General features: G+C 43.2%; 1 protein-coding gene across 2 annotated transcripts in view; it reads right to left on the bottom strand.

Moving 5' to 3' along the window:
* Nucleotides 1-6,063: 6,063 nt before the first annotated feature.
* Nucleotides 6,064-21,480, bottom strand: part of SATB2 (SATB homeobox 2) — a 131,250-nt gene continuing 115,833 nt past the window's right edge. For both annotated transcript variants that reach the window (XM_071562607.1, XM_071562606.1), the window contains exon 11: nucleotides 6,064-9,102. In XM_071562607.1, the coding sequence (XP_071418708.1) occupies nucleotides 8,647-9,102 (456 nt within the window). In that variant the 3' untranslated portion in view covers nucleotides 6,064-8,646. The remainder of the gene's footprint in view (nucleotides 9,103-21,480) is intronic.

The following is a 21,480-nucleotide window of genomic DNA, read 5'->3' as shown; positions in this document are numbered from 1 at the left end:
CCCTGAAATCAGGGACTTGGAGATAATGATCTCACCCATGAAGATACAAACAGCATCGTCTATGTTTTTCAGCATCTCCCACATATACCATCACATGTTATCAGGCAGCCTTCTGGTGAGAGTGCAGGTTTCCCTTTTGGATGCTCAATTGTGTGTGGCCCTGGGAAAGTCCCCTCCACAAAAGCAGAGCAAGACTGCTTTCATTTCTCTCGTGTGCATTTTAGCTGAGAGTGCTTTACTAGACCGCACAAAAGCAAAACATTGCAAAAGAAGTCTCTGAAGGAGAAACTGAGAACTCAGAGGAAGGGGATGATGCTGAAGCCCTTTTTTAGAGGAGCTACAGTTGGATAATTGTCCAAGACAGACTGGCTTGTTGACTTTCTCACAGCAAAAGGCACAGGGTTGTTTAATTGATTTTAGCCTGTAACTAAACATATACTTCTTTCAATATAATGAACAAGAATGCTACAATACTGCTCTTCTAATGTAAATTGATCCATTACAGATGAGTGTTTAGATCAATGTGTGATGTTCTGATTGGAAATAAAACTGTTTGCTCAAGATCGCTATAAAGACAATGGGCACTGATAGATGATATTTATGTGACAACGAATGGCTCTTAAAAGGGAGATTGCCAAGCCCATGTCCATCAATTATGAAACCAGCATTCACCCAGCCACCATGCAACCATTTTTGAAGACAATAAGAAAGAGGAAAAGACCCCAATTACCTCTCTCAGCCCCACAGTCCTCTCACTTTCCAGCATGGAAGCTCCTTAACTCCAGGCTTGCTGGCATGGAAACCACAACCACCTGGGCAGGGCACCCAGCGCCCGTGGCCATGGAGGGCTGAGTGCTGCTGCTCATCCACCTCTGTTATACTGGGGTTCATTTCCTGCCCAGAGCAGCTGGCTGCTACAGGAAATTGTGCCACAGTCTGTGTCCTGTATGCTCACAGCCCATATTTTGTCATCTCCTTGCATTTAGACGTAAGTTAATGGCTGCAGCTACTTTCCCAGTCCGTTGTGATCAATATATGCCTTTCTTGCTGGTAGCCATTTGCTGTGGTCTTCCATTATGTCACTTGCATGGGGCATCACTGTTTTCTCCCTTGTGTACCGAGGGCGTTGCTGGAATACAGGCTTGCCTGGACCATCCCAGATGTTCATTGCTGGGGCAGTTGCAAGCACTTTTGTTTCTGCTGGGGTTGAGTGTCGCCTTGGAAGGGCACTGCCCATGCCTGTCGGGGAGCTTGGTGGGACAGAGCTGTACCTGCACCACAACATGGAGCCTGACAGTCTCCTGCCAGGGTGATCCTCAGCTCCACAGGCAGGAAATCTGGGCAGGACGGACCCACACCTGCCCTAGCACTGTGCACAGCAGGCGCTGGGTGGCTCAGCACCCAGCCCTCCCCTCCACTGGCACTGCTGGAATAGGTACCAGGGGGTAAAACGGCCAGTACAGGCACCACCAAAACATCTCAGCACCAGGTCGCCCAAGCAGCTGCTGCTGCTGAGGGGCCAGCACTGAGGGCACCAGCCAGGCACAGATGTCCATACTGGAACAGAGCTGAGCTGGCTCAGCACAGGGACACCCAGCTCGCAGGAGGTGCAGTTGCTATCTATGAATAAATTGGGTGGTGGGTGGCCAGAGGTAGGGAAGGGATGCTGGGTGGGGAAAATTAAATAAAAAGACACTGTTGACACAGAACAAATGATGCTAAATGGCTTGTGAAAAGAGATCCATTAAGGGAATGATATTCTGTAACAGCCTCTAAATACAAATAGAGGAGGCAAATAGCCTTTAAATACAAACAGAGAAAACTCAGTCAGTTTGAGAAACCATTGGCTGTACCCTGTGATGAAGGACTGCATTTGCTGGTCATGTACTGCTCCACCTTCCTTGCAAGAGTCCCCTTCATGTCCATGAGGCCAATCTGCTGCATTTTGCCCTCCCGAAGGCTAACACATTCCAAACACTTCTCTAGTCATCTCTGATCATAAATACCTGAGACTATGGTGAGTGTAGCAAATACTTTCACCGCATGGTAAAGATGAACTGAGGCTGGACAGGCAGGAAATGGTTTGTTAAGGCAAGAAAGAGTAGTTTCTCTCTTTCCAAAGCCAAGGGCATGTGCTCCTTCTGATCTAACTTGAGACATGGAGAGGCCACCTCTCAAGTGTATTTGTAAGGAACGTGTTAGGGGACATCATGGTGGTTGTTGCCACTCAGGCACCACCGCTCATGGTCAGGCTATTAAACTATTTCAACCCAGAAACAGATGTCCCAAGGCCATGGCAGGGGACCTTGGTTGCTCTCAGCATCATCCCAACTCATGCAAGGATCAATGGTGTCCTTCCAGCAGCCTCTTTCTCCCTCTTTCATCCTTCTGAAGAAAAGTACAGTATCAAAACAGGACAGAGGAGCTGCACTCTCTCCATGACTGTGGACAAAATGGTTCAGATGACTTTTGGGTGTCTGAGGAGGGTGCAGAATTACCTTCAACACTCTTTCATGCTACCCTAATAGCTCTGCAGTGCACAGAGTGCTGTGACCGTCAGAGTAGTGTGATAAGAAACATGAGAACTGCAACAGAAAACAGCTTTACTGTGAGCGGTCCTTTGGCGTGGTGCCAGCCTTTACCTTTGTACTTCAGAGCCTATTGTGTCATGAAGCACATCATTTAAGCATGAGATATATAGACCTGCAGCACACAGGTTAAGAAACAGGCTGGCACAGCCTGTTGACAACACCTCAATAAGGCTGAGACTGGTGTCTGTCTCTGGAGGGGTCCATACAGGGAACATTATCATTCTGCCTCAGACGGGTTGTGGTTCATGCACGTACACTGTTTTTTGGCTGGCACTTTCCACCCTGAAGGGAGTCAGTCTCTCAGAAAGTCCCAGGTTGACAGTTGTGCCCAGAGTCACTCAGTGAGGAGATATTGGTTGGTGGCACATGTAGTCTGGTGCTGCAACAGGGGCAGGTCTGGAAACCTCCACGTGCCCACAGCATGGACACACCGAGCCACCTGCCATGGTCCTCCATAAATGCACTCATTCCTCACAGTAGCTCAGATCTGGTTCATTCTCACTGGCTATTGCTCCCTTAACTACAGCTCTTGCCTGCAAAGCAGCTGAGACCAGCAAAGGTCTCAGCCAGGTAAATTCCTAGGAGGATGCACACCAGGCACTGGCAACTACTTCTAAGTGAAGAAACTGTCCTTCATTACCTGGAACTTTCACCCAGAAGAGAAAAATCTAACAAATGACAAAACTAGGAAGGGAAAGCCAAATTTCCCTTAGTATATGGTACAGATTTAGTAGGGAGAGAAACCACCATTCAAACAAACTACTGAGGGCAACAGTGATTTTCCAGCTCCTGAGGTCTTCAAATGAAGACCAGATCCCTTCCTAAGGGTAAATTACACCACTCCTCTTAGGAGGAACCAGCTGTAGCTCATGAAACACTACCACAGGACAGAGGGGATGACTCTTGCTATGAGTGAGTGCTGCCTTGCAGACAGACCCAGCAGTTGTAGGGCTGGAGTCTCGTGTGCCAGGTGTGTGTGACCCCTGGCAGGGGTGAGCTGCTCAGCAGCAGTACAGCCTTCCACACAGCCAAACCTGCCAGGGAATAGCAGCCACAAATCACCAGCTCAGCCTCCCATCACCTCTATTCCCCCTGGCTCTAGTGAACCACACCTGCCAGTGAAGCAAGACCAGTATTTGGTCATCAACACCCCAAAATTTCAGGAGTAGGGAAAAACCTGCAGAAATCTGCACTTGAACTGCTGCTGTCACTCCCTCACCCATATTATCTTTTTGCCTGAGGCAAAGTTGACTCACTCTCCAGCTGGTGAAGTTCCCCACTGCCCTCACCACAGCCAAGGAGTAAGCACACAGGTTTCCTGCTATCACAGAGAGATGGGGCTTTCACACTCCTGAGCTGTCTGTGTGTGAGCAAAAAAGGAGGAGGGCCTTGGCAGGGCTTCCAGAGCCATGTCTTTTCATCCTTGCTTCTGTGAACTTTTCCAGAGGTTTCAAGGGAGGCCTGAATTTGCTGTTCCCTGTTGGCATTGTCACATTGACTCTTTCCTAAGTCTCAGGCTGCCAGTGTCTCTCCCCTGGATGACTTGTCTTGTGTTACTTTGTGTTAAAACCAGTATGTTTTTTTAATGGCTATAAATAAGTTAAAATCGCATCTTTAATTAATCACTGCACTTTATATTGTAAGTGGAGATTTTTTGTAATGACTCGTTTATGATTTTAAGATGCCATTTGCTCACTGTCAAATGTATCCAGCCTTTATCCCTCCATGCTTAACAGGTTCAGGATAGGAACAAAATTTCATCAATGACAGATTGTAATCCATTTAAACTAGAGCAAATAACTGGTTACTAAGTAAAGGGGAAGAGACTGAGTGGATATTTCTATCTAAGCAACGATGAACTTGAGGCAATAGTCAGTATGTTCATAATCTTAACACATTTTAAACTAATCTTAACATGTTTATTTTTCACTCACACAGGTTTGAAATGGGAAATACATATGTCTGGATGACTTAAACATGAACAACAAATAGGAGCAGCAGCATGTATAGTATAGAGGAGTAGAAGCATTAATAGAAATATTTCTGCTACAGCAGCTATTAAATGATTTTTTTTTTTTACGCTTTGGAAGAAGAACCCATATGTTTATAGGATTTTTTCCCCCCAATTAAAATATGTGTGTGTTGAGTGTGTCTTTCTCAAAATATTATTTAGATACACGCACAGAACACATGTATAAAATACTCCACTCATGAAGCAAGAGCTGCTTCTCCTTTTGTTTCTTGTCCTACTGGCAGGCAGAAAGGACACTCCATCACACACCATCAGTGCCTTTGCAGCATCTGCCTGGGTGCAGGTGCAGTTTTGAAGGCCAGTTCATGCCCTCTGTCACATCCCACACCCATGATGACCAGTGGACCTCCAGCCTGACCTGCCTGCCTTGTGCAGCAGGACTGTGCCCATGGGTCAGAGCAGAGGCAGCACCAGAATCAGGCACCAGATGTGCCAGTTGACCGTTCCCATGGAAGGGGCACAGGCAGCTCAGGACCCCCTTAGAGGTGAGTATAAGGAGAGCAGTTGTGCAACCCAGCAAAGAGCACTCAACTAAAGGTTGTTGTGCACAGCTTCCAGGTGCCCTGAGCAGGCAGAGAGATGCTTGGTTTCATTTTGTCTCAGATCAAACACAAGTGCCAAGCAGGTGGCTGAGTACCCAAAGATGTGGATACTCTTTTTTTCTCAAGAGAGCACATAGATATTTTATATAGGATGTAAATAAGCCACAATAAAGTGAAGAATTATTGCACTGAAACTATAGAAAAAAAGAGAAACGCTTTTAAAAATTGCTCTACTTCAGTTCCTAGACAACTCAAGTCTGACATGCAGTATATGATTTGTCTGCTAGGATTGAATCCAGGCACTTACCACTTTGTTAGCTTAAGAATTTTGAGCAATTTTTTCCATTTATCTGTATTCTCCCCCAAAACATTTCACACATTTCTCAGATACATCAATCCTTCCGGCATTCCTCTACACACTCAGTAGGATGCCCTGCTATAAATATAATAAAGCCTTTTATTATGTCCATTAACCATGGACATGTGTGCTCCAAAAGTTTCCTGACACGCAGTCATTTGTGGCTTTTTAATTATAAACAGAAAAAACCTACCAGCAAAAGAAGACAGCAGACTGGAAGTGGATCTTCGTGTGTGTGTATTTCGAGTCTATTCTCAATGGGCTGATGGCACCCACACCCTACTCCTGATCCCATCAGGGACTCTCTGTGCATGAACATACATGTGCACTTACAGCCAGTAATGCAACAGATCAGTCCTGGGTGATACAGATTTGACAGCTGTGCCAACCCCAGGGGGCTCATGCAGGTTTTCAAACCCCAATAACACCAACCAAAGTTTTTTTCAATAGGCAAATATGCCCCCTCCATTTTGCAGACTTTGTTCCACTTGAACTCAGCAGAAAAGAAAAAAGGCCCAGTAAATTACTTGACAAATTAAGTCATATTTATTGAATGCGTTTTATTTCAACAACCAAAAAATTCTAACAGCCTAACAATGCACATAAGTTAAAAATTAATTATCACTTAGTGATAACGAAGATAAAGTTGATTTACATGGAAAAAAGAACATTTACAATATGTTAATCCTTATTCACATTGTTGATACCGCAATAAAACACAATTTGTTTTTTTTAAACTTTTGTTTCACAAAAAAGGCGGAAAATTGTGCTTTGTTAAGAGGCACTACAAGAAAAGTTTTTTTCTCCAAATAGATATTATATGATGGATATTGAATAAATAGACATATATGCATTGTAATTCGCAAAGTTCTGGCAAGACCACAGGCTAAAATGCCCACAGATTCACTTAGAACCACTGCAAAACTGGCAGTGAAATTAAAAATAAAAAGGCAAGACTCAGCATTGAAAAAATACCTAATAAAATTTTTGGTTGAAGTGTAAAAGATACCAAATGTTGATGCCATCATCAGATGAACAGCCTTACATAGCGTGGCAAAATTCAGTTTCCTTTCAAATGTATGGAGTGATTTCAGCTACAGGATAAGAAGACAGTTTTGAAAGCGTAGCTCTGAGAGAAACATAAAGCAGCAACCATTGAAATTCTGATTAAAGCTGCAGCATACTACAGAACTAAAGGATGAAGAGCATAAGGGGCATTAAGTAAGCAACCCACCATAATTTTGCAAAGGTATATGAAATTTATGCAGAGATACTCATGTTTCAAACATTAGCTCTGAAAAAGTCTCATAAAAACTCCAGAGGTTACTGAGCAGCTAGAATTAGCTTGTATTGCAATGTCTTCTCCCTGTATATTGTCTGTTCTGAGTAAATATCTACACGTAGAGGTTTGTTTTTTGTTTTTAACTCCTACCTTTTATACCTTTCAAATATATAAATAGTATTAACAGTTATATTACATTGCCTGGTGTAGTAAACAGAAAGTAACTTTCAAAGTGATATTGCATGAGGTCTTTGTCAATGTTACGTGAAAAGCCCATGTGAAAATAGGAAGAAAAAAGCCAGAAGCCTTGTTGGTAGTGTTATGACTGCAGTTTGAACAGGCATCTGAAATCAATCCAGCTGCAAGGTGAGGTCTCTGTCTCGGAAATCATTGCACAAAAGTGAAAAGTAAATGCTACTTGGAGTCTCTTTCGACATGATGCCTCAGAGCTGGTGGATGCTATAGCAGACTGCAGCTTCAGGGCTCATGCCATGGGAGAGTCAGTGAGTGTCAGCCCTGCTTTGTAACAGAGCCGCGACCAGGGCACTGCCGACCCTTTGCCCAGGAGGTGGGTGGGTGTGCAGGAGGGTGGGAAGTGCCCATGCCGTGGGGATGTGGGACCTGCGGCTGAAAACACTTCATTTCACTGGCACAAAATGCATGACAGAGGAAGCCCAGCTAAAACAGAAACACGGGGGAGGCTGGCAGGGAGGGTGAATGGGAAGTCAGCAACAAAACCCCTCGGTCTGTCAGCAATTTACCTGGACAGGATTCTTGGGACTGTGGCATTTTGTGTCGCAATGTAACTTAAGTGTGTGTGTTTTTCACTTCAGTATAAACAAAAAGCAACAACAAGAAGGAAGCTTATAAACAGAGAACGGATAAATAAAATCCACGGTGAAATGTAGTTGACAATATGAATCCCATATATCAAATCTCAATACATTTATCTTTTTTCTCTTTCCATTAAGACCTCGTTAATGGACAAGTCTTCTATGCACTGAACTTCAGTTTTAGCTATTCTGAATCCCATGAAAACTCATCTGTTCACTACAGAAAAGACTATCTGGAGAGTGGAACATGCTGTATCCTTTTAAGTGTGCATTGTGTTAAAAGTACTTTTAACTTACTAGTTTTCTTTTTAAGGTGCCCTGATTTGTTTTTCCATTTTCTCTCTCTTTTTCCCCTTTTCTTTTTTTGGCAGTGTTGATTTACGTCTTTAAATACCTCAAAAATTACCCATCAAGTTGCCAGATAGGAAGCCATACAATAATGAAAAAAAAATCAGGGATAAACGTAGAAAATAAATAGGAATTCAAAAATAGTCACCACACCCTGAGAGCAGGCGGCAGTTTATCAAAAAGCCAAAGCAACTCATTGTGAAGTGGTTTTAACACATAAACAAGTCTCATCTTTAAAGAACTCATTTCACAGTCTATACTTTTAGGTTGTAAAGTTCCGTCCCATGCAATTTTAATATATATATATTTTTTATGTAAATATATATATACACACACAAAGTTGTAAATTTTCCTTCATTAATTTCATAGGACTTTTTCTTCCCATTTACTTGCTAGATGTCCCTTTCATAAGTGCAAGATTGATGAAGGCATAATCCTATGTGACTACAACAATTGCTTCAGTCAACTGTAGGAAGCGTAACACTCGAGTGTCTGTGTCAAGGCGATGTCTGATCGGGCAATGCTGAATTCATTCAGTTCGCACATGGATCATGCGCAACAGAAACAAAGGAACAAAAGGTAAAAAGAGGAAAAAAAAATCAAAAATAAACCCAGAAAATCCTTGGATCAGTGTATTGCTTTCTGCGCCCCTATCTCACATTATCTCTGGTCGATGTCTGCTGGAGCCGCCTTGCTTTTGTCGGGGTTCTCCTCCTCAGGCTCTACTTTGTACATTTCCTCAGAGCCTTCCTCGCTGTCATTCTCCTCCGACTCCGTCAGCAGCTCCTCATCCTTGTACTCTGCCACGTCAACCACTGTTCCCAAATGCTCTTTTAGCTTCCCGTGGTGCTTTACATGGTAACGTTGGTTCTGGAAGAATTTGATGATGGTGTGTTTGGGGAGATCCAACTGAGCAGAAAGGGTGTGGATGGCTTCCTGATCAGGGTACAGACCAACGTCATGAATAAAGCTTTGAAGGATACCTAGAGCTTCCAAGGAGATCTTGGTACGGGATCTTGGCTTTTTGGCACAACTGTCCTCAGCAGGTGGAGGAGGAGCCTCTTCTCTAGGTGGGGAATTCTCCTTCGCAGGCTGGGACTGCTGTCTGTGCAGCACCTATAAGATCAAACAGACACAGACTTCACGTACATGCTGATCCCCTCAGTGCGGGAGATTAGGACACTTGTACAGGCCTTTACATACGATCTACTTTGTTTTGATGAAGAAAAGTACGATTGATATCCATGCTCCACTACCCTTCTCACCTCTAAGACAGCTGTACCAGTAACTACAGACTGAAAGGAGAAAGTTATATAAAAGGCACATGATATAAAATAAATATAAAGCCACAAAATAACTAAGAAGTACAAAATGCAAGTTAAAAACACCAATAGAAATATAAACTAGCCAAAATAAAAGTTATGTCAAAAAGGTATTACAGTCATGATGACTGGGCAGTTGTCCCATCTCAAACAAGTCATTCTCCTGCTTTGCTCTTCTCCCCTTCCTTGTTTCCTTTTGTCTTTTTAGGCTAGAGACTCTCAAGCACCACAAAGGCTTAGACACACATGGGATTGTCAGGTGCTACTTTATCATGAATAATGATTTGGCATTAAAATCTGTCACAGCTGCTTTATGGAAGAAAAAAAATAATAGAAGTGCAGAGATTTTTTAGGATTTCCCTTTTATGAAGGGTGACAGCATAGTCTGTTCAGTTGTTTCACATAGGTGGCTTTAATGTGTCTCCTGAACAGATTTCTCTGTATTACCTCTGTGGAAATTTCACCAGTTGAGGAGTTCTGAGTTCAAATAATTATAGCCCTCCATTCTGAGAAACCCTCTGGGCAAGCACACTTTGCAGTCTTGTAACAGATTTTCATCAGCAGTATCTCCTTTTCAGCAAGTTTAAAGAAAGTATATGTAGCTCTTAATCTTCCTAACAGCCACTTAAAATGGCTAAGAAAGGGTCTTGTGCAGCCCTTATTCCAGAGAAAAAAATACCTGCTCTGAATTGTTCAAAACACAGAGGAGCTCCATATGCTTTCTTTAAAACCAAATCTATACAAGAGAGATTAATGGAAAAAATCCCCTACAGGATTGAAGGCTGGATTTTCCCAGAGGTTTCCTCAGATGAGGGGAAATAATTATTAGAACTCAACACTCAGAGCTAACAAAATCAATATGGGTAGCTATTTTCTTCCTCAAATAAGAAGGAATTCTGGTTCTTCAACCAAGAAGAAAACGTCTTTCCTGCAAGCTGTAACATGCAGAATATCACCTCTACGTTAAAGCTCTCTAAAGGGTAAATAATGGAAACGTACTGAGAACTTGCATTGAATTTACCCACTTATTGAGCCCCCAGTAAAACACTACACTAGTCAAGGTATTACTGCAAGAGGGAAGTCTGCTGTGCAATATCACCCTGTTATGCAAATGAATAAAAAGGCTCTATGCCAAAGAGCCCTTTATTCATTTCCTTCATCAAACGTTGCTGCCATAGTAATTTGTAACACCAGCAATCTCCAGTCATGGCTTTTGAAGAGCAGGTCACAGCCCCCAGCCACTGCCCACCACACACATGTGGCTGAGGACCTGAGCCTGGAGGAGATGCTGTGACAGCCTGACCAGGGCACTGTCCTTCTCCTGCTTCACCTGGTGGCACTTGGCCGGCCCTGAGGGGCTGCAGTTCCACCGAGCACAGAGGTAGGACACAGCACCACGTCCCCCATGCCTCAATGAGCAGTTAAAAGCAGGTGTCACACAGGTGACAGGCAGGGCTTGCCACACTGTGGGCAAGAGCTGCTTGTGGGCAGAAGCACTGCAAACTTGTCTTGGTGCCAATACACACATTTTCCTCCCAAGCATGTAAATACTCAAGGGGCCATAGAAATGGAGCTCACCAAGGAGCAGAGGAAAGGAGAAACTCAAATGGAAATGACAGATACTCTGGTTTATGTTTTATTACATCTCTTGTAATAAAAAAGCATAATGCTCCAATGAATGGAATCACTCAGCTGCTCTTTGAGGATTTCTTTTTTGTCCATGGATTGTTTTCAAAGAGAAGGACTGACGTTCTCAAACAGAGGAGTTACAGACAAGGGTGGGATCCACACCTACGTCAGCAGGGAGCACTGAAAGCAGCAGAGCCAGGATTGCTGGCACTAGCCAAGGACCCAAAATTTGGGTCATAAATTTGTCACACAGGCCCTACCTACTTATCTCCCATTGTGCCTTCTGGTTCTGCCCCCTAACACTGTAAGGCCCAGAGCAGCCAAAATGAAAAGCATTTAACACGACAAATAAATTGCCAGGGAACTTACAGACAGCATCATATGAAAAGCCACAAGTAGCATTGCTAATCAGAAGCTGGATTCAAGTAGCAGCTAACAGAGATAGAAACACATCCAAAAAGAGTGCAAATTACTCAGTTCATTCTTGTTGGACTTGGAAGGGGAGTTTTTTTCCCTTTTCAGTTGACAAATAGCATGAGAAATGATCCAGCTTGAAAAATGTCTCAAGACTTCCAATCAAATATAATGATGAAAAAAATCCAACAATACAGGATCAGCAGCAGTAAAATGTTTAATTTGAAGGAGATGAAGTGATGCCTACAGCATCTATAAAGCAATCAACCAAAGAGAGGGCTGAGAGCGGGAGCAAAACAATGATTTCAGTTAACACTTCCTTTTCTGCAGTGACCTCTCTACCCTCTCCTGAAGAGAAAACACATAACCCAGGGGTTATTAGTGTAAAATATTAGAAAAAAGTTGTATTTTATTTCACTTACTGTCATCCTAAGTAATGAAAATACTCTTGTAACAGATAAATCTCATTATTTCACTAACTTCTTGGGGGTTTGCTCTAGATTGCCAGTGTCATTAACAAAGGACTTGCAGCCACACTACATTTTTCAGTGACACAACTTTACCCATACAAACAAAGGTGGATAAATGCACAGAATTTCCTTCATGATTAGACTGTGGTCAGTTTTGCAATTACTTCTGACAATACGGAATATTTAACACAAAAGAGAATGTTTTCTATGCAAATCAGATCAACTGCTGAAGTACATGGTACAATATGAAATCTAAATTACCTTTTTGTTAAATATTTGCTTTAAACTAGACTTGTAAAGCATGCTGGTCAGTTTGGGTGATTTGCTTACTTCATGTCTGGCTCTGCATGTCACAACCTCACAGGGGAAATGGACCATTTTTGGCAGTTCAGGTTTTCAGATCTTGGGTCATTATTAAGCTCTTAAATATGTAGGTAAAATTTCATCTGGCTTCCTACACTGCTGTGCACACCCTGCTGTAACACTTTGGGTTTTGGCTCTGCTTCTATACTGAAAGAAGGAAACATCACTGATCTTCTCTGATAAAGTACAGGGTGCAGTGCATTTTCCAGTGCAGGTAAACCCCCAACAGTGGTCTGACCTACCACAAAACACCCATTTATAGGATGGGCTTCTGAGAAAAGGGTCAAGAACAATGGCCATGCTCAGCTTTCCTTTTCCCAGGAAAACTGAGGCTGGGCTTGGAAGGGTGCATAGTGCCCTGTGCCCTCCTTGCTCGCTCCCTTCTCCATTCCCCATGGCCTTTCCCACCACTGCCCAGCCACAGGTGGGGCAGCCTCCTCCTTCTCCTCTACAGCCACCACCATCTGGAGCTGACTTCCCTTCCCCTCCCTGACTCCCCATCTACTTTCAAACCAAATGTGAAGATACAGATTTTCTTCCATGCCCCCAGGACTTATTCTTTCCATCCCTTCAAGAGATTTGATTTTTAAACTCTACAGGCATGGCTGCCTTCTCACCATTTCAGAGCAGCTTTAGAAGATGCGCTTCAGGAAGTTTCATTCAGGTGGATTTTCACCTCACATACAAACTAATTTTTTTTAAACAAATTAACCAGCCCTGGTTAAAAACTTGCAAGAAAATTACAGTGATGGAAGTTGACTTTAAATGATAAAGTGACTGGTCTCAGATCGCACTGTACTGAAATATGATTTGAAGGCCACAATGAAAAGCAGCTGAAAGCCATGTGTAAAATATAATAGTACATGCCTACAGGGAAGGAAGTGAGATATTGAATGATTAAATTTAGGAGAGTATATAATGTAGTGTATCATTACGGGGGTGATCAGGATTATTTGTAATAAGCTAAGGGTTTGTGGTGTATCTAGAATCCAAAGCCAAGAATTACTGGTGGGGAGGGATTACTGAACTGTTACACATATATGAGCTCCCCATGTCTCCAGATGCTCCTGCAGGAGAAACCTGACTTCGGCATTCCCACAGAAAAGAGAGGTGAGCAAACCCAAACTGAAAGATGAACGTCATGCACTAGCAGTCTGTGTCTGTACTGTATTTAATTTTGGCTGGATTCACTATGCCACTGATGTTTGTTTGCATTTCCACCCACTTTCTAGCTAGAACTAGACATGTGAAATTGGTGAGTCGCTAAGGGGAGCCAAGCAGGATATGCCTGAGTGGGGTACGCACACGCACTCAGGGACCAACAGCAACGAGGCAGCAGCTGACAACACTCACTCTGGACACACCACCTTCCATTGCCTGAGCAGACTCTGCAGCACATCAGAATCAGGAACTGCATTTCTCTGTGAAACCCCCCAGCTCTTCTGTTTCATAGTGTGGTTTTACCCTTACCTTTGTAGAGAGGATCAGTCATGTGATCTCCCTTCTGCAAGGATTTGCTGAGATGATGAGGTGTCCCTTATTAAGAGAACCACCAAAAGTGTCACACTCTTGAAAGACTGTGCATTTGTAATAGAACTGCCCTTGTTGAATAGACACCACCTTCCACTGTGCACAGACAGAGCAAGCACCAACACGTACCTCAAGTGGCATTTGTTGGCCAGTATCAATTTTCAAAACGCAAACCCACAAGGAGCAAAGTTGAATGGATTTGCCTTCTCTTTGCCAGAGGAGGTTTAAGTTGGATATCAGAAAGGATTTTAAACTGAAAGGGCTGTCAAGCATTGGAACGGGCCACCAAGGGAAACGGTAGAGGCGCCATCCCTGAAGGTATTTGAAAGATACGTAGATGTGGCATTTAGGGACGTGGTTTCATGGTAGGCTTGGCAGTGCTGAGGTAATGGTTGGACTCAACGATCTTACAGGACTTTTCAAAACCAAATGGATCTAGGAATCTATTATCCATGGTGGGAAGAGGTCTCAGCTTTTAGCTTTCCTTCACATTTACATTGCTCTCATAACCACCCATAACTCTGCACCATACCAAGGACTTTTATGCCAAAGATGGCAAATTTTTAGCCTGCTTAAGGAGCTCAAATTAAAAGCCAGAGAGAACACACACGTTACAAACATAGGTCCAGTACCTGCATTTGGTACACCTAATACCAGTCTTCTATTACATCTCTTACAAGCATCCACAGCTAGTCAGCAGAGTCACCACCAATTTGCCTCCATACAAAACCAATTCACTACATCTTTCATCTAAGGGAGCCCATTGGAAAAGTTCATTCCCAATGACTAGCAAAAGTCAAAGGCAGAATGGAGAACAGGCCTAAACAAGGTGTTCAGCTGCACTTTACTGAGCAACACCCCACCTCTGCAAGCTGAGAGCCCCCAGGCAGTGTCTAGCTATCATGTTGTTTGCTTATGAAACAAACTATCACCTTGCAACAAAAGCCTATACCTAGAAGGAGACACTGTTCCTCTTAGCAGATCTTACAGGAATAATCAACAGAGGATTATCTATTCAAATAAACAGCCTTACACTCCCTAGACCCATTCTCTCTTTCTTCACATACAGAAATGTGCAAGAAGAGAACAGAGCAAGCTGCAGCCATAAACAGGCTTGCACCCTGACAGCCTCCCAGGCCGGGGCTCTCAGGGGTAAGTACATTAATAAGACACAATTACTGTGCCAAGACTCTTTACAGGTTTTTAGGAATGTCTGTACAAGAAACTGTAGCAGAAGTTACAATTTGCACCTGTGTTCATTTCTTTCCTCTTAAAAATGTGGTTCTTTGACTACTTTTTTTTCTTCCCCTTGCAAAAATACATTCATTTGGGTAAACACTGCAGCACTAGTCACAGCTCCAAAGGAAGTATTTTCTTTGGGCTCATTCTCAGAGTGATTTCACACCTTGACACTATAAAGCTGTGTTAAAGACATTGGTTTAGTTTCTTTGCTTTTCTTGGATTATACAGTATCCTAAGGTCAAAACTCAGAGAAATCCAAAACTGTTATTACAAAAGAAAAAGTATCTATGAAGAGATGACAAATTGCAGACTACAGGTGTTAGATTACATTTTGACTCCAGGCAGGTTTAATATACTTTAGTTTCCTTTTACAATTGCCCTTAGCAGGTACTGTTATCGGTAAGGGATTTAAAAAAAATATATGGTACTCAATAAAAGAAGACCGTGTCCAAAGAAATCAATATGAGCGTGCAAAATGGTAGGAAGTCTGACATGGATAAATATGTTCACTTTCATCTAACTTCAGTCTGAGCTTCTTTTAATTTCATAGCTCAAATGCTGGCACACATCCTGTGCATTTTCCAATGCAGCTTAGTAATTGCTTCACAGGAGTAAACACCCTTATTAGAGACAATTATAATACATGTCTGTGATATGATGTGCCCCATCTCATACAAACCAGGCCAAAGCATCCAACCAGAGCTAGTGGCTAAAACAGCTTGCAAGCCAGCAGCCCTGGGCCCCCATTCAGCTGCAAAGACAAAGCAGTCACAGAGTAAAAAAAAAATCCCCCAAATATTCAGGCCTTTCCTATCAGCCTTCATCTGCTCCTGACCACCACTGGAGCCGGAGTACTGGATCTGACACACCCTCTTCCTAAATCTCTCAGCTCTGAGATACAAGTCACACTTTGAGCCACACAAAAAGGGACTGAGAAAGAACTCTGAAGACAGAAATGAGTTCCATGGGGAACCCAAAGTCAAAGGCAAGTGTTTGGTTTCCAGGCTGGAATGTGAGCTGGCTGAAGTGATTCATTTCAACATCTTTGGAGCACACTTGCCACATGCTTCCCTTTGCTTTACAGTGGTTGTCTTGCTTAAGGGCAGGAAACAGGCAGTGATCTGAAAGCATGGCAAGACACGGAACAAACACTCAGCCTCTGAAATAGCAGCCCCATCTGCAATTCTTCTCCAGGACCAAACTGCCAAAAATGGTCAAAAAGGTGGCAAAAGAGACAACAGGAATTAAAAGCAAAACAAAACTTTCAGTTGTACACTGCTTTTGCCATCCCATGCAAAGTGAAAAGTATAAGCAAAACACAATTAATCTTGATTTGAATACGGGGGAAAGGTGCCTCCCCCCTCCCTGGCACACACTGCTCCCATTAATGCTAACAGGAGCTTAGCATGCATCAAAGAGCAAATACACCACAAAACATTTTTAAGAGCTATCATCACTAGAGATAAAATATAAATTACAGCCTGATTACTCTGCACTGCTAAGAAGACACGTGTGCAGCGTAGCTTGCAATGACAACTGCAGATGACCAGATAACTTTGGGACAGGTCTAAGGTTACTGTAAAACATCTGTGCAGTGGAATCTTTCCTTGTCTTTGCTTTCCTTTCAAGAAGCTGTGGCACTGCTGTCTGCACAGTTGTTTGAAGAGTGTTTACAAATCAGCTTGACAAAGAGAAAAAAAACTTCTGCCATCATTTGACCACAATCATGATCTTATTCTTCAGTAATGCGTGGTTTATTTCCCTTTCCTGATCTCTGTTAATAGACAGCACGTGCCTACACAATAGCCACTATTTTGTCTGTATAATGTTAAAAAAATAAATCACAAAACTCTGACAATGCAGAACAGTGTCCCCGTGTTTCCTGGGGTAACTGCTCTCCCTCGAATGCTAACTCAGCTCTTCCCACAAAAGCACAGGGACAACTTTCATTACTGTGCAAGTGCCTGAGAACTGGCTGATTTTATGGGGTAGCACAAATGAGCTCATGCTGATGAACATTCATGTATTAGCTCTGAATTTCACATCTTGGGCTCGTTTAAGCCAGATCCTTAGGCTTACTACAGAGTAACTGTGGCCAGCAGTGGGCATCTCTCTCTCAAATACCTGACTGCAGGCCCGAAGGGTTGTCAGCAACCACCCTTCAGCCCACAGGTGGAGCTGGCATGTACCTACTGTGTAAATACATAACAGGCTGGATTCATTCTGGCTTCTGCTGGCACAAACCAGGGTGCTGGTGACAGAGCAGCCGATGCGGTCAGGAAGTGTTGCACAACATCGCTGCAGACTCTCTCCTGAAGGCATCAGTGATGGATGGCTCCATTGTCTGGGGATGGGGCACAGCCAGCACAGCCGGCACGGGGGCCAGTTTGCTGCATCCCTGACAGGAAGGTAGGACTATGCTGGCCTTGAAGAAGCAGAAAGCCTCTCTTGCCTGTAACCTGTGGTAGCAAGGCAGCCTCCCCCACAAGGGAAAAAGCATCAGCCCCATAAAGGTTCACGCTGCCCTTCAGCATGGCAATGTTAACTGGAGTCCCACTCAAGTGGGACTTTCAACATCTGTGCATGCACTGAGGGCCACAAACCTTCCACTTAACACTTACCTTCTTCAAAACAAGACCATGAACTTTGTGGACCTCTGACTTGCCTCTTCTGTGCTTTCTCTTGCAGACCTAGCAAGGCTCTCCTGGGTGCTGTGATGTGCAGATCTCTGCTTAGCAGTTTCCAAATAGAGCCTGAGCTTGGTTGTGGCTGGAGAGATGGTTTGTCAAACATTTCAGGTCAGTTCTGAGTTTCCCCATCCCAATCCTAGCATTCCTAATGAGGAGCTGGCAGAATGCCACAAGAACTAAGGAAGCAACAAAAATCTTTTTTGTTTCCTTTTCTGCAGACAAAATACTTTTGGTATCCTCTACAACTTCTTGTTTAATTAACACTATGCATGTTCCCTTTCCTTTTGAAAATCAGAAGAGTATTTTTGGGCAGTGTGAGCAAGATCTTTCCTCGCAAGCCCCAACCTAGAGGTCAAGTTCTAAACCCTTAACTATGGTGGCACAAATGGCGCCACTATAATCATGTTATTTTCCAGTTACTCAGACCAGGAGTAGGCACTGCATTATTTCAGGAAGGGTATGTTTGGATTAGACACTGGATTCTGGTGGGGGGTAATTATTTGTCCCATCAAACTGTTTTAGGTCCTTACAAATGGCTATTTGGGGTTTCAGGAATACCCAACTGTACTGCTAATTTTTACAATGGGAGCAGTTAGAAGTCAGGAGAACCTGACTGTTATGGTTAGTGAAAATAGCAGATTTGTGCTGATAAAACACTACTCAGCATGTTTTTTGGCTTTCAAGATGTAACCACCAATGCACTTAATAACAGGACTTGTGCAAACTATACTGTGTGAATCAAACACATAAAAGTATAAATATTCCTTTTTTAGAAGGAAAGTCTTAAAAAGTGCATGATAATCAACTACCATGGTAAAAGCAAAATATTCAGCATTACCACATATGCAACTGGCATAATGTGCTTTATTATACCCTTAGCTTGAAATTGGGGAAATAAAAATCAAAGGACCAAAGTATGGTCTCCTGCACAGATTAGGTCACTGAAGACAGGACGCCTCAAAGAATTAGATCTGAAATCCTGCATTTTCCTGATTAAGCTCTAGAAAAGGTGGGCATGTCCAGAAGACAGGGGAAGGTACACCGGCATCTCACTCTCATGTTTCACACTCCATGCCTCACTACTCTCACCTGTATCTGTTTTACAGATCCTGGATACTGGAAGAAAAATGCTTTATGGAAAGTAAAGAGCACATGCAGTTTATATTCACAGGTTTTATGTTTATTTTTAATAAAATGGTTTAATATATGGCCAGTGAGGCAGTACTAAGACAAAGCAAATATGACACTGCTATGTCCCTGGGATCCATCCCTGGCTTTGCTGCTGGCTGCTGTGGGGAGCTCTGTGGACTGCTCAGCCCACAGCTGGCTACACACACTTAATCACAGGGGTAAAGCTCACACTTAACACAAGCCGGCAGCTACAGTAGGTCTGTGTACAGGGAGCCCCAGGCTTCTGCTAGAAAAGCAAAACACCATTCTTTGCTTCCATAAGACTAGGATTGTGTGGCATTTTTCAGCCAAAAATCTTTTGGTCAAAAATGTCAACTGAGTGACATCAAAGTATTGCCTAAGTGAAGTCTACTTTGCCAAGCTGTTTGCCTGAGGCACTGGGGGGGTGGGGGGGTGGTGAATATTCTGACAAAGTTCAAGTACTTGTTTAGGCATTTTTCATGAAACAGCATATTCTCATTGCTTTTATTCAGAACAACTTCTGCTTTTCAAATTCTTTCTATTTTCCATCAAAGCATTATGTTGCTTGTTGCTCTAAAATGCCGCAAACCTTTTTTTTAATTTAAGCTGAATATAATAATTTAAAAGGACCAACATATTTTTTTCTTTCAGTATTTCAGAAATGTCAGCAACCTCTTAAACTCAGCTCTGGTAGTTCTATAGCTCTAGGCTGTACCACCCAAGGAACAGCAACTCACAGCCATGTATCTACCCACCTACCTCCTTCACCTCTCTATTTACAAAGGGTTGTACTGATGGGAGCTCTGAAAGAATGAAATGTAATGCAGTTTATAAAAGGAGATGGATGTGAATCTTTTCTATCTCAAAATCCAATAAAGCTTATGATTTTTATTGCATGTGGGAGTCCTTTGGTCAATGTAATACTGATTAGCAGCTTGGCCAGTAAGTCTGATAAAACCAGAAAGTACTTTCAAATATATTCTGGCCAGAGACTCCTGGGAGCAAAGTGTATGTGTTGCAGCTGATGGCCCCAGGCTCACATACATACCTTGGGATTTCCTCCTTGGTTCTGTTCTATCTCACCATGGTTTTGTTCCATTCTCTCCAAAAAGAACTACTGCAAGTCCCTCTTATTCTTGAATTTTCACAGTAAAAGGGCATTATCTCACCTTTCCAACATGCATGAAAGCCCAAAAATCTACAACCTGCCTCAGCCAGAGCTCTGGATTGGACTTTAATGGATCCTAAGCAGAGCACCACAACATTCTTAGTCCTGATCTCATTTAAACAAGGAAACACCAGGAATAACATTACTCCAAGTCAGCAATGCTTCCCCGGTGGTAATCAGGCCATTAAAAAGGCATGAGCAGTTTCTGTGATGCAAAGGGACAAAGAGAACCACAGAAATGAATAAAAACCAGGGAAAAATTAGAGATTAAAAGTAATAACACTCCTTTCAGCAAACCACAGTCTGAATGCATGATAAGTGGCTAAAAGACATAATCGCTGCAAGATCTAGAGACAAAAAAATGTCTCCTGACTGCATGAAATGTAAATTAAACTTGTTCTGGTACAGAAGCATTTCCTTCACAGGGCATTTACTCACTGCCATCGGGAAATCCAGAGCCATGTGCTGCAAATGCGAGCTGCCACAGCTGACCCTCCCTGATCTCGCCTATGGAAAACACACATGCTCAAAGTCAACAGTTGGAGGGAAAGGAAGAAAAACCCAAATTCAGCAGACTTGTTAGAAGAAATTTCCATGGAGGTTCCGTCCCCAGATAAACAGATGGTTTCCAGTTAGTTAGGGTCAGGGACTGCCCATGTGGTTTCCTGCCTGCTTGCCTTTGTAGCTTATCTAGACCTCATCACGATATGCAGTCCAAAAAAATTAGAATGGCTAAGTACAGGAATTAGGAAAACTAAAGACAAATGAGCCCTGGCCTGCATTTGTGCAGAGGAGCAGGGGAGTCTTTGCCCATGGGTGGGATGGAGGCAGCAGTGCCGAGCCCTCTGCTGAGGCAGCCACATTAGGCTGCGGCACATCACACCTGCAGAGGCCAGCTCAGGTCTCATCAACACCACGGTGCCTCTCCAGGCACCAAAGCCGTGCCTAATTCCATCCAAACAGCCTACACAACAGTCCAGCTGCTTTGAAACCCCTGACATCAGTTTACAACCTTGCCTACTTTATTTGTGGTGCTGCCCCGCTCCATGGCTATTCCCAGCGCCACTGGCAGCCCGGCTTACGGCTCCAAGGTTTGCAAAGCTCCGGGCAGCCACCGGCTCTCACAATGCTGTGCATGGGAGCAAAGCAAAAACCCACCAGAGATGTATGCACAAGCTGCCATATGGAAAGGGCATTCTCAAATTAAACTCTGAAACCCAGATGAGATCTGAGCGAAGGACAGTTTCACTTAAAGGAAATGTCTGAGGTCAACCAGCAATTAACTGAAAGGTTCTGATTGAATACGCTATTGACTGCGCTCACATCAGACAGCTTCCTGTTTATTATACCTTATGGGCTGTCTAGGTGCCAAGACATTAAGCTGTCAATAATCTATTAATACTAAACAGCTCCTCCCTCCTTACTCCCCCCATGCAAATACTCTTGGGCTAAGAAACTGCACTAAAATGATGGAAATTTTTGAAGTGAGATGGAAATGAGCTTTTTAGGGTATT

This window comes from Pithys albifrons, chromosome 8, assembly GCF_047495875.1.
Source record: "Pithys albifrons albifrons isolate INPA30051 chromosome 8, PitAlb_v1, whole genome shotgun sequence".
NCBI classification, from domain to species: Eukaryota; Metazoa; Chordata; class Aves; order Passeriformes; family Thamnophilidae; genus Pithys; species Pithys albifrons.
This window is presented reverse-complemented; position numbering and strand designations above follow the sequence as displayed.